The sequence below is a fragment of the Hemicordylus capensis genome, chromosome 6 (assembly GCF_027244095.1).
Source record: "Hemicordylus capensis ecotype Gifberg chromosome 6, rHemCap1.1.pri, whole genome shotgun sequence".
NCBI lineage: Eukaryota > Metazoa > Chordata > Lepidosauria > Squamata > Cordylidae > Hemicordylus > Hemicordylus capensis.
The window spans coordinates 115180002-115193260 of record NC_069662.1 but is presented as its reverse complement, the minus strand read 5'-3'; the positions used below and the strand labels follow the sequence as shown (position 1 = coordinate 115193260).

Below are 13259 nucleotides of genomic sequence, written 5' to 3'. Positions count from 1 at the left end.
GTCGGAGTGGTGAAACTCACTACCAGCTGAAGGTTTAAATTGGAGTTTGGCAAGGAAAACCACAGTTGCTTTTGCTGCAATACGATGGTTAAACACATTTGAACCTATACAATTTCCAGCTTCTGCCCCATGTAACTGCGGTTTTGCGTTACGTGAGAATGTGGCAACAGTGTGTCAGTTCAGACATCACATGGAACCATGGTTAAAGCTTGATTTTGCACATTCCCAAGCTTCACAAGCATGTGCTCCCCCTCCCTGCCCGCATGAGCATCAAAAGAATTATACTTCCAACTTAAGTTGGAAACAAATCAAGACTGGTTGCGATGAACAAATTCTAATCAGCTTAGCACTAAAATGAGCAACGATAAGAGCCCAAGGTTTGAAGTGGGCTTCAGGTTTCTGTTTATTTTAAAGAAGTTAGTATTTTTAAATGTAAGCCACTTTGAGAACTCTTTCATTGAACAGCACGTTAATAAAATAAAATAATTTTATTAAATAATATTTTATTTATTATTTTAGTTATAATAATAACTAGCTTAACCCGCACAGAGCATCTAAATGCTAGTACTTGATTGCTCCCCTCACCCCCCTGCCACAGCCCCCTCACCTCAGAGTTCTCTCCACCCTCACCAAGCTCACTCTTGCTCTTCCTCCTCCACCCCACTGCTTCCATCCCACTCATTCCCTCACCCCTCTTGGTTGCTCCTCCACCATCACTGGCTACTCTTCCCTATCTACATATGGAATTCCCACTTTCCAATCACCACAGCGCTCCTGCTCTGTTACCTCCAATTGCTAAAGCACTGTGTGGGCGGGGCTTGCCATGCACCATTTGCCACAGACCACTTAAGCCTTTTAGATAGATAGATAGATAGATAGATCAGATGTTACAAACAATCCTTCGTTGTTTCTAATCCAAATCAGAAGAATTCTTTGGAGGCTCATGCAGAGGGGAAAGTATACACTCCAGAGGCTTGGAGAGGACACATGTAACCGCTGTTGTGCATGACATCTGAACCGACCCAATGTAAAACCATGGTTTAGCTAAACCTTCCATGATTTCATGCTGCTTCTGAACACAGTCGCTGGGTGCTAATTAGCTACAACTAAGCATCTGTGTACTAGATTTTTAACAGGCCATGTATACCATTAACACAGCATTTTTCAGATTGCATAAGTTTTTACAGCAAAACAAGCAATTATGACAAAACACACACACAGCAAACAGTTTGACCGAGAAACAGGAAATATGACTGGAATCTCTGGCACAATTTCTGAAGCGCCCCCGACAACTTTTCTAAGCCCCAAGTGTGCTGCTCTTAATCTAGAAATGATTATGCTCTTTTAAATGGTCAGTGGGCCCCCACATCCATCACTGCAGCTACCACATGCCATTCTGTATCCTTCACAAATCCTATACAATGAATTATGAGTAGTATTATTCCCCATCTGGTTTTGGTTGAGTGGGAAGGGAGCGGGGGGGTGGGGGCAGAGGTTTGTTTTACATCCCGTAGAAGTATCACACACTTTATTCCCTCAAAATATTAAAGTGTATTTATCTCTTCCCAGAAAATATCAAGTGTTTCATGATACCAAGTATCTTTTCTATATTTATTTCTCAACACTGAGCAGCTGTATGACATAGCTATTCAGCACTAGCTTGAGAGGCAATGTAAGTTGTTTTGAGTGCATCTACACATAGGTAGGGTGTTTGGGCTAGCTTTCCCACCTCGTCTTTGGGTAACTTTTTGCCGTTACCACACTTGCTCACATATGTCTATGCTAAACACATTTGTACCTATACTTTTGGAACAACTTGGGGGAACCTGCAAATGTGAATAACAAATAAGTTATTTAGAGAAAAACAAGCAATTATGACAAAACATACACAGCAAACAGTTTGATCTAGAGACAGGGAATATGATGAGAACTGGAGTCTATGGCACAATTTCTGAAGCGGGCTTAGCCCGCTCTTCCGACAGACGATCAAGAGGTAGCCCTGGGCGGCTGAATTGGCTGCCCACACGACCGCTGGCTCTGTCACAGAGCCAGCGGGGGCTGTGGGATAGGGGCCCGCATGGCCCCCAGAAGTTCCAGGATGCCCCGCGTAAGCGTGCGGGGCATCCTGGAGAAACCCCCAAGCCCAGGAGGTTGCTTGCAGCCTCCCAGTTGAGGTTCTACTCAGTTGTCACCGCGTGCCGTGGCAACACATGAGCAAAAAGATGAGGTTAACAGAGCACTCGCTCCATTAGCCTTGTCTAAGGGGAGGGCTAATTAGGCAGGCTAGCCGCCTTGGGAGCACCGAGCTCGCCAGCGAGCCCGGTAGTTCCCACGATCCCTGGAAAGCGGGCTAAGCTTCCTTAGCCCACTTTTCAGTGATCGTGAGAATAGCTTCTTAGTTGGTTAGCCTGGATCAGCACTTGCGGAAGCAGAGTATGCAAAAGTGCTTATTTTCTTCAAGGCCCTACCTCTGCCTACTACAAATATATCACTGATTTTCAGGCTAAAACGAAACCAGTATGGTGGAGCAGAAAGCCAGTATGGTATAGTTGCTATGGTATCAAGTTACAGGTAAGATTGGTGGAAAACACTCCTGTGTGAAACTTACTTAAACCCAAACCCTAAAACTAGAGTACAACTGTTTACAAGTGACTCTCCTAATTTACTGAAGTGACACACTGCTATAATGGTCAGCAGAAGCACTGAATGCTACACTGTTCTAGCAGTAGATACAGAGCCAAGCACTGTTAATTTCAAATATTTGGAGCATAAAGCATCAACACAAGCAATACTGTTTTGCACGTTCTCAATTTTACCATCAAGAAGCTGGGGTTGATGACATACTTACTTTGTAGTTATCCATTAGAACAGCCAACCATGGCTTGATTGTCTTCATCACATCTTCAAGCAAATGATCTTCAACTATAGACCCATTATGGAAGGTTAGGTTTCCAACGTGAATAGATTTCCTTACTTCTGGTAAAGCAAACAGCTCTCCAAAATATTCCTGATCCGGAGGTTCCTATTATTATCATTAAAAAAAAAAAGTAGTGAGAAATGGTTATATGAAACCAACACACTAAAATTACATTCCCAAGTTAGCCATTCACACTGCAGAGGATTTTTTTGCACCCAAGCATGCAAAGCACCATATAAGTGGGGACTGTGTTAACTAACCCCTGCAGTTTCATGGTTAAGTCTGAAATGTTGAAGCAATTCAACATGTCCAAGCCTATTAGTTTCATAAAGGGGGGAAATCAGCAGGTTATGAAAACTGGTGGCACTTGGTAATTGATCGGAGAAGGCAAGAGATTTGTGTTTAGTAAAACAGCACAGCCATGTTCATTTTTCACTGTTCCAGCCAGAGTGCATTTGCATTAAACAAATTCCCATACAGAAAACCTATCCATGGCATCCAGATTTAATCCATTAAAGCTACTTCACTGAATACTGCTTACATACTTAACTAAGAAGAAACTTGCCCAGTCTGAACAAAGGATCAATATAGTCCACTACTGTATTTACCTGAATCCAAGACTAGGTTTTTTCCAAATCTATATTTATTTTTAAGGGGCTCATCTTGAATTCAGAGTGACTTTGTATTTGGGTAAATGTGGTATTTGCCTGCCAACAATGCCCAGCCAGATACTTCTGGAAAGTTTACGAGCCAGGCACAAGGGCAACCTCCCACTGCTTGTCCTTAACCTCAAACAGTGACTAAAGATATGAAAATGCCATTTAGTTATCATTTAAGATCTCTTTAAGCCACTTTTCTATTTTTTTTTAAAGTTAAGCAAAGTGGCTTATAGTAAATTGATTAAAATAACCATAAATAGCACAATTAGTGGCATAATTAGCCATCCCCATGAATTAAAACAGCACCAGAAAAGTTGTTTCTGAAAGGCCTAGAAGAATAAACAAGGTCTTGTGCTGGGTACCTGAAGGACAATAGCCAACACACCAGGTGAGCCTCCTGAAGAGAATTTCCAAAAGTGGAAGATTCCACAAGGGCCTTCTACAACGGAGAAGGCCCTCACCCTGATCAGGAGCACCCAGAGGAAAGCCTCCAAAGATGATTTCGGTGAACAGGTAGAAACATGCCCCATAGCCATATATCTATCCTCCATGAAAAGAAGTGTACACACTCCCCCTCTTTCTCTAGCTGCACTGGCTTGTCTGGGCCAAAGAAGCAGAAGGAGAAGAGAGAGCACATCCAATGGAAACAAACCTGTGCTACTGCACAATTCTAGGAGTCCGATATTCCATACGGTACCTTGGCAACGGGTGTAGAATTACTCATCCACCTATTGATCTGGTAAAACTCAAGCATGTGCTCAAGTAGCCTTTAAGACAGGACTGCTCAACTTAGGCCCCCCCCCCAGCTGTTTTTGGACTACAACTCCCATCATCCCTGGCCACAGTGACCAACAGCCAGGGATTATGGGAGTTGTAGGCCAACATCTGTCCACGGGCTGAAATTGAGCAGCCCTGCTTTAAGGACACAGAGAACAGTAGCACCACTGTTATTACCAGTCTGCCTAACTGCTTTAACCAAGCAGCAACCACAGCACCAATATTAAATTCTCTTGTCCAGAAAGAATGTAATCATTTCTACATCTTAAGAAGCACCACTCCAAAATTTTTAGTGTATCACATCCAAGAGCACTTACCTGGCACTGCAAGAAGTTGAAGTAGTTGCTACATCCTGTAGCTTTCTGAACATAAGAAGGATTTGTAGTTGTATCACCATTCAGGAGTTCATCAAACACCTGGGAAGAGAAGGAACTGTGTAAAAGAATAAAGGGCATAATCCAGAGCTTGTTTTTGACTCAACACTGTTATTTTTCATAATGCCTTCTCAAGAGGCACAAGACTCTGTATTCTAAAGAAAGGATGCTGGAGAGAGTATACCTGTGCCAGGAAATAAATGCTTCATGTGATGGTGCGAAACCATGTGTTACACTTTGGCCCTGATTTAATGTTTCCTTACTAAACAGTAGTAATGGTAGGAGGGCAGATCCAGATTAGGACGGTGGTGTAGGGGGCTTCATCTAACTTCTACCATTTGATAGATGCACAATCCTGTAAAAAGCACTTTTACTATACGCACTTTTCACTTTTGATGTGCATCAAAAGATTGCTCTGTGGCATAATTTACTGGAAACCCAACACACTGCAAGGAGGAGAGCAGGCAGGAATTGTTCCCTTTGCTAAGCAAGGCCGACCTTGGTTTGCATTTGAATGGCTGGCTACATATGAGCACTGGAAGAGATTCCCCTTAGGGGATGGGGCTATAGCTCAGTGTTTGGGTAACTGCTTTGCATGCAGAAGGTCTTAGGTTCCTTTCCTCACATCTCCAGGTAAGGCTGGAAGAGACTCTTGCATGCAGCCTTGGAGAGCTGCTGCATTCAATGTAGACAATACTGAGCTAGATGAACCAATGGTTTGACTCAGTATAAGGCAGCTTCCTATGTTCTCCCTCCCCCTCCCCATCTTTGGTGTAAAAGTGGAACCATTATCTGTGGATATAAGGGGCTTTATGCATATGTTCAACATATGCAACCAGTTCCAAGACTGCATTTCTTCTGATTTCCTGGGGATAAGCAAACCCTTTAGGGCCTTCCATCATTGACTCAGAGAAACTAAAGCAATTCGTGAAAGAGATGCTTGTGTAAACATACACTAAGGCACTCAGATTTGAAAAGAGGCCAAGGTAAATTTTAGAAACATTGGACAGTGATTTTTCTCCCCATTTGTTCTCCTTTTCTGCTGCAATATAATGGACACCTTTTGCAGCACCAAGCTTATGACCTCCATTCTGCTTTTTTCTGACCCCCTTACTCTCTTCAGATGGTTTTAATTGCTGAAGGCCAGCATGTGGGCCTCTAAGACATACTTCAAAGGCTTTTTTCCATTTCTTCTGTTGGATGTAGTTTACTCCCTGATCCGTCTGCTGCTGGACATAGTTCTTCTGCTTCTCATCCACCAAGCCAATTTGATATAAGAATTCTGCATAGCCACCCAACATCTGTGAAGGGAATGCAGAAACTGACTATTAGGCAAGCCTGTTCTCATCTTCTAAAATGTCATTTTAATTTATTTATTTTTAAATCCAAACCTCAAGTCAATGTAATCAGCTGATATTGAAAAAGGGCCGTCAAATTTAAAAATAGTTTACTACAGCTGTAGTAAAACTTCAATAGGATTTAAGTAGCATAACTCTGTGTAGAATTGCCGCTAATTTACTAATCTGATGTTAAGAAACATGTGGCAAAAATTAGAGGCATTAGCACCATTAGGAAGTCACTTGAAAGAGTATTCTTTTTATCTTGCAATTTGAGAATCACACTCCACTTATGTCTAAAAAGAATTTAAATATACAACTTGTAGAAAACATACCATTTCAGGGTCACAAAAGCCATCTCCAATGACAATACCCTTAAAGTTGATATTTATGTTTGCTGTGGGATTATGGGTATGGATGTAGTAGCCAATAGCAGGCACATATTTTCCTGCATAAGACTGGTGAGAAAGCAAGAGAGTCAACAAAAGTTAATACAATGTTTTAATATCTCCATGTATTATTATAACTTAAATATTAACATCTCACATCAATGTTACAGGCAACCTAGATTTTTTAATCCCTTAGCAACTGGCAGACAGGTTTACCCAAATAAATAAATTAAATTTGTTATGAACCTTTTTTTTTTTGCACTAGCTTCTCAACCTCTTCACCACCTGATCAACTTGTAAAATTGGAGCAATGCTCCTGCAACAACAGTTAAATTTGTGGTTTGCAATATAGTTAGACCCTAATTTGCAAGTTGGCTAGAGACCAAATTGCAAATTAGATCCCATTCTGCACACAAAAACCCATGAGACCCAACAGAAGGCAAGGTGAGGTGAAACGATCAGGGCTGCAGAACTCTGGGGAACTGAGTGTGCAAATAGCTCTAACAAGGTCCAGAGGAGGACCTCCTGGCTCCAACCTTCTTCCTCCCATTTCTCCTGGCCTGTGGATGGTGCTGGTGTGCAGGCAGGGGCACAAGGACCATTGAGCAAGGGAGGACGACCATCCCCCAGCCGCCAGGGTCTAGATCAGTGTTTCTCAACCACCGGTCCATGGACTGGTGATGGTCCACGAGGCATTGGGTAATGCCTGGGTCTGTGAGGCATCACTAATAAAAATCAGCCTTGCAAAAGACATTTTGGGCCGGCGGGGGCTACTGGGTGCTCTCGGGATCTCATTTCCAGGCAGCCCTTGCTGCTGGATAACATTCATTTCACTTCCTTGAACTGAACATTATCCAGCAGAGAGGGTTGCCTGGAAATGAGCTCCGGAGAACTGCCCAAAATGGTTTTTGGGGAGGTGCCTGGGGGTGGGGTTGGGGGTGACCCCCTTACTAAATGCTGGTTCAAGAAACTGTGCATGAATAATGTGCCAGTCCATGACTCCAAAAACATTGAGAAACACTGGTCTAGAGGGCCTGCTAAAGCCCCGCCTCACCCCAGCCCCCCCCCCCCATACCCAGCTGGCAAACCTAGTGTTTACCGGCTGGAAGCGCGAAGCATGCCCCTTTCCTCCCCAGCCAATGTTTCACTGAAATGCTGGCTGGGCTGGTGGAAAAAGTTGTACTCTGAGCTATGGCTGAGAGCAATCAACATGACACAATAGTTTCAAGAGGATTGAAAGGGATGTGAAGGAAGATTCATGTTCCATGGTATACAGATATCTATTGGCTCTGATCAAATAGGTTGTAAAGGTGTTGTTTTTTAAAAACTGTTCATCACAGGCAAAAGAGTAACGTAGTACACACATCATGAGCTATGGTCCCTCTCTCAAACTGCTTTCTGCTGAAACAAAAATACCATCTACTTCCAACCTCACACTATGAGACTTCCAGTGCCTTGTTTTGAATTTAATCACTGCGATATAGTGCGATGAAGTTGTATATCCGGCATAAAGAAGTTGCTGTTTTTTCAGGTTGTTAGTTTTCGCGAGACTGCTGCCCCTGCTGTTTACGTTTTGAATGTGATTTGCCTGAACGGAAGCATTTTGCTGCTGTTGAGCGGCTAATCTGGAAAGTGCCCAGAAGTTCATGCCTGTGCCTGGCTGACCTGTGCCTGGCTGACCACCTGTGCATGGCTGACCTGTGCCTGGCTGACCACCTGTGCATGGCTGACCACTTTGTGGCTGCTTGCAGCAGGGAATACGTCACACCGCTGCTGCTTTCACTACCAGACAACCCTTGCATCATATGATAGAAGCACCACACACCCGACTCTCAGAAAGGGGAGATTCTCCTATTCACCAGTTGTTTAATGGGAAGACAGGAGAAGTAGAAGCTGCTATATAAGTCTCGACTTACACAGCAGCTGCTCATCCTGGTGCTACTCTCTCCACTAGCTAACTGGCTTCCTTGAAGAAGCCTACCCATTAAGAATGTGCCACAAGCTTGCACACTGTGTTCTTCTCACTCTTACATGCCAATTCTTTCCTCATTTTTTGCCTAACTATAGTTTGCCATGACACCCAAAATGGGCAATCTATGGTTCGTGCCAACCATGATTTCATCATGGTTTGCAAATACATTTCAAGCCACTGTTTCAAATTACTGTTTGCCTCTAAACTATGATTTAGTGATCTTGTGAGATTTAGGTTAATAGACAGTGGTAACAAGCGATCTGAAGAATAATTTGAGAAGAGGATGGGAATAGGAGAGACAAAGTTGTTGCTAAAAAAAAAATTAATGAATGTAATATTTAAGGTGTTTACTGTTTTATGGTTTTTAGGCATGTCCATGACTTCCGGGTACTTCTGGAAAACATAGTGAAGGGGGGCAGCAAGAGGTATGCTGCCGCCCCGATGGATGTTTAAGAAACCGAGCTCCGGTGGGGGAAACATGGCGGTAGCGGGAGTGCCCCCTTCCCCACCCCTTAAAGCTGCACCTCCTACACTGTCGAACAGGCAGGGCCACCCGCCATTCAAACCGGTTTGGAGGCCCATAAAGCCGAACCAGTTCCACGCACATCCCTAACAGCAACTTCCTGCTCAAAGGCACAGCCACCCACCTACTAATACATCCACAGGTCAGCCTATCTGTGACTGAACCATGAGTACAGTGATCCACAAGCAAAGATCAGTTACACTGTAGGAAATGTCTGCGGCTAATAAATTCCAAATAATTTGAATTTCAGGGTTCTCCTCCATTTGGGGTAAACTGGATAGTGACAGGGCCTTTTTTTTTAATTTTTATTTTTAAAAGTACAGAAGTGCCACCCCTGTTTTAAAATATTTGCTTTGGGAGACTTTCCTGGAGCTGAATTTGATGTATTTTCAGAATCAGGTGAAGTTCTTTTTATCTCTCCAAGCCTTTTGTTATCTTTAATCTCTGTCTGTTATGTTTAATCTATGCCTATTCACTTTAATCTCTGCTGTTATTTAGCAAATGCTGCTGTTTTACTTTGATTTATTGTTTCTGTCTTTATTGTGTTTTGGTTCTTCTTTGTAAACTACTCAGGGAGTAGTTTTTATTCTTTTTTTGTAAACTACTTTTTGGCACTGAAGAGTGGCTCACCACATAAATAACTTAAGCAAGAGAGTCAAGCCAAATGCAAAAAGCAAAAAAACCCTCAGTGTCTTTAGGCAATCTGACCTTTGATCTCAAGTTTTTCCAGAATGACTAAAATTTTTACACCCCCATAGTCTACATAAGAACTATTATCCTTCATTTTCTCAAGGTGCTTCTATCACATGGAACTCATAATGGGATTCCTCATCTCAAGATGCAAAAAAATTGGGCAGTCTCAGTAGTCCCTTCCAAATAGAAAGATTTTCCTGCCAGACAAATCAAGATGGAATCTGCATCTTCAGAGACAAAATAGAATCAGGACACAATATTATAATGAAAGCAAGGTCTCTCAACCAGAATGTCACATGTGGTAACAGTTACTATTGATAAAGGAATTGCTCAGCTTAAGTTGTTAGAGACAGTTAACAACCGTTAGTTTATGTTTACATTTTACTAGAGAAAGAATGTGCCCCCATCTCTCTTTCTCTGTATGCATTTAACTTTAATTCCAGTAAGAAAACAAAGCATCTCTGGATGCGAATAGTAAACAAAAGCAGTAGTATTCGTCAACTGAGCCTTTAATTTTGATATCAACACTATCAGACTAAATGTTGAGGCCAAAATAATTTACCAGGAAATGTCATTTGGGCTGAGGGAGAAAAAACTAATTAATTAATTACTTTTTAAAAAATTTATGTATGTATGTAAATAAAACCACTAGGAAACAATACATTTTTTAATCCAATGCACGGCACTTCTGTGTTGAAGTCAGATCACTTGTGCTCCTCCTGCTGGCTGTTTTAGGGATATTATTTTTCATTATTTTACTGACTGTAAAACAGGCGCTATTACCAGCATGTTCATATGCACGTGCACAAGCCTTTTAGCAATGGATAAACTCCCATTACAAATGGATCAATAATTACTGGAAAACCTTAAGAGTTGTAGATTGACTTGTAATTTTGCTGCACCTCACTTGTTCATTTTCAACTGCCTCTCAAAATGGTACAGTACCTATTTGTTTTTTACAACTCAGAGAAAGCTGTACAGGTATCCCTCAAGAATTTTTGGTTTTTTACAGCCAAGGAAAACAGAGGCAAACCCCATGGCATAGAAAAATTGTTCTATGGAGCAATCCTATACATGACTAAAAGGTAGTGTGTCGTCGAGTTGGTGTCAACTCCTGGCAACCACAGAACCCTGTGGTTGTCTTTGGTAGACTACAGGAGAGGTTTACCATTGCCATCTCCCACACAGTATGAGATGATGCCTATATTGTTGCTGTAAGTAAATCCCAGAATTTCTAGGGTGCCTTATTCCTTAGTTTATTCAGGATTTCAGTTTGCTATATAATATTTGAATGAACATGCTTGTGTTTCCACACAATGGAATATTTTATAATAAAACCGTTTCTCTAGCACCTTCTAGTGTGCAACATCCATCCATGTATATGTATGTTGCCTGTGGGTAACATCTGTGGGGAGTGTGTGAGAAGTGAGGGCAGGACTGGGACCAGCACCTGAGTGACTCGGCTGTTCCTTGGGTCATCTGCTCAGTTTTGGACTTTATAGGAGGCTGCTTGTGGCTTCAGGGTGTTAGAAGTCCAGCGGAGAAGAGGGAGAAGTCCATCTGCTTCCCACCCAATACTGCCTGGGGTGAGAGACCAGGTGGGTCTTGGGGGCTCCTTCTGCTGTTGCCTGCCTGCTCCTGCTCCCCCTGTGGGGTTGCTGCCTGTAGGTAACATCTGTGGGGAGTGTGTGCACGATTGGAACCAGCCCCTGAGTGACTCGGCTGTTCCTCGGGTCATCTGCTCAGTTTTGGGCTTTATAGGAGGCTTCTTGTGGTAGTGGGCCCACCACCGGCCCCACCCCTTTGGGGGAGAATGAGGGCAATGGCTAGAGGGCTTCTGTTTAATCAGTTTTTAGCTGTTTGGGAATTGGGCAATGTGTTTGGGTTCATCTGGAGATGGGGAAACAGGGGGTTCATCGACTTCATTGACTATGGGGAAGCTATCCCAGTGGTGGTGGGGAATAGAAGAAGAAACATTGACAGGTCAGCAGGCCATTCCAGGGGAAGGGGAGTCAGTAATTTATAAGCTGTCTCCCCTTCTGGCTGTCCTGCCAGCTCTATGACCTCGGGGAACACTGCCAACAACCCACATAGCCTTACCTTGCTCCTCTACAATGCTAGGTCAGTCCACAATAAGCCTGAACTCATCCATGATTTGATTATGGATGAAGGGGCCGACCTGTTATGTATTACTGAGATTTGGTTGGGAGAGGCTAGTGGTCCAGTCTGATCCCAGCTTCTCCCTTCAGGATATTCTGTAGAGGAGCAAATGAGGAGATGTGGGTGGGGATGTTGAGTGGCTGTGGTCTATAAGGATAACATCTCCCTCACCAGGGCCCCTGTTAAGGTATCAGACCATATTGAATGTGTGTACTTAAGTTTGGGGACCAGGGATAGATTGGGACTTCTGTTGGTGTACCGATTGCCCCACTGCCCAGAGGAATCCCTTACTGAGCTCATGTTGCAGAACTCACGTTGGAGTTTCACAGACTTTTGGTACTGGGGGACTTCAATGTTCATTTCTGGACCAATTTGTCCAGGGCAGCTCAGGAGTTCATAGCGGCCATGAAAACTATGGGCCTATCGCAAGTGGTCTCTGGACTGATGCATATTGCAGGTCATGCGCTTGATTTGGTCTTTTACTCTGATCAGGGTGGTGTTCCGTGGGTGGGGACTCCTTTAATCTCCCCATTGTCATGGACAGATCATCATCAGGTTAAGGTTGGACTTACAACCACTTCCCACCTCCGCAGGGGTGAGGGGGCTATTAGAATAGTCTGCCCAAAGAGGTTATTGGATCTGGTAGGATTCCAAGAAGCCTTGGAGGGATTCAATGTTGGCTTTGCTGGTGATCTTGTTCATGTCCTGGTTGAGAATTGGAACAACTTGCTCATCAGGGCAGTAGACACGATTGCCCCCAAGCGTCCCCTTTGACCCGCTTCAAAATTGGCCACTTGGTATACGGAAGATCTACGGGGGCTGAAGTGGCAAGGTAGGCAACTGGAGCGTAAGTGGAGAAAAACCCGACTCGAATCTGACAGATTATGACATAGAGCATATTTAAAGATCTATGCTTGGGTAATACGTGCGGCAAAGAAGTGGTTCTTTTCTGCCCGTATTGCCTCTGCGAGTTCACGTCCAGCGGAGTTGTTTAGGGTTGTGATGGGACTAGTATCCCACTGCCCTCCCACCCCCAAACCAGAATTTTGAGCCATCAGTTACCCGCTGTGATGTGTTTAAAGAGCTTTTCACAGATAAAATTTCTTGGATTCGGGCCGATCTAGATGGAGATGCCACAATTAATTTGATGTCTGAACTGGAGGTGTCCAGCAACTCCTCTTATGTGATTTGACTGGATCGGTTTCAGTTTGTGACTCCTGAGGATGTGGACAAGCTGCTTGGAGTGGTGAGGCCTACCACTTGTTCTCTTGACCCTTGTCCAACATGGCTTGTTCTATCTAGCAGGGAAGCTATTGTAGGTGGCCTGGTAGAAATCAAAAATGCTTCTCTGGGGGAAGGCAGGATGCCTCCTTGTATTAAGGAGGCAATTATTAGACCTCTTCTAAAGAAGCCTGCATTAGCTCCCTCAGAGTTGAACAATTATAGGCCTGTTTCCAA

At 43.4% G+C, this 13259-nt stretch overlaps 1 protein-coding gene across 2 annotated transcripts in view; it reads right to left on the bottom strand.

Annotated features, from left to right (window-relative positions):
- Positions 1-13259, bottom strand: part of CPVL (carboxypeptidase vitellogenic like) — a 77268-nt gene that overhangs the window by 30228 nt on the left and 33781 nt on the right. For both annotated transcript variants that reach the window (XM_053264929.1, XM_053264930.1), the window contains exons 8-11: positions 6400-6522; positions 5897-6028; positions 4671-4769; positions 2849-3022 (exon numbers count right to left, since the gene is read on the bottom strand). In XM_053264929.1, the coding sequence (XP_053120904.1) occupies positions 2849-3022; positions 4671-4769; positions 5897-6028; positions 6400-6522 (528 nt within the window). The remainder of the gene's footprint in view (positions 1-2848; positions 3023-4670; positions 4770-5896; positions 6029-6399; positions 6523-13259) is intronic.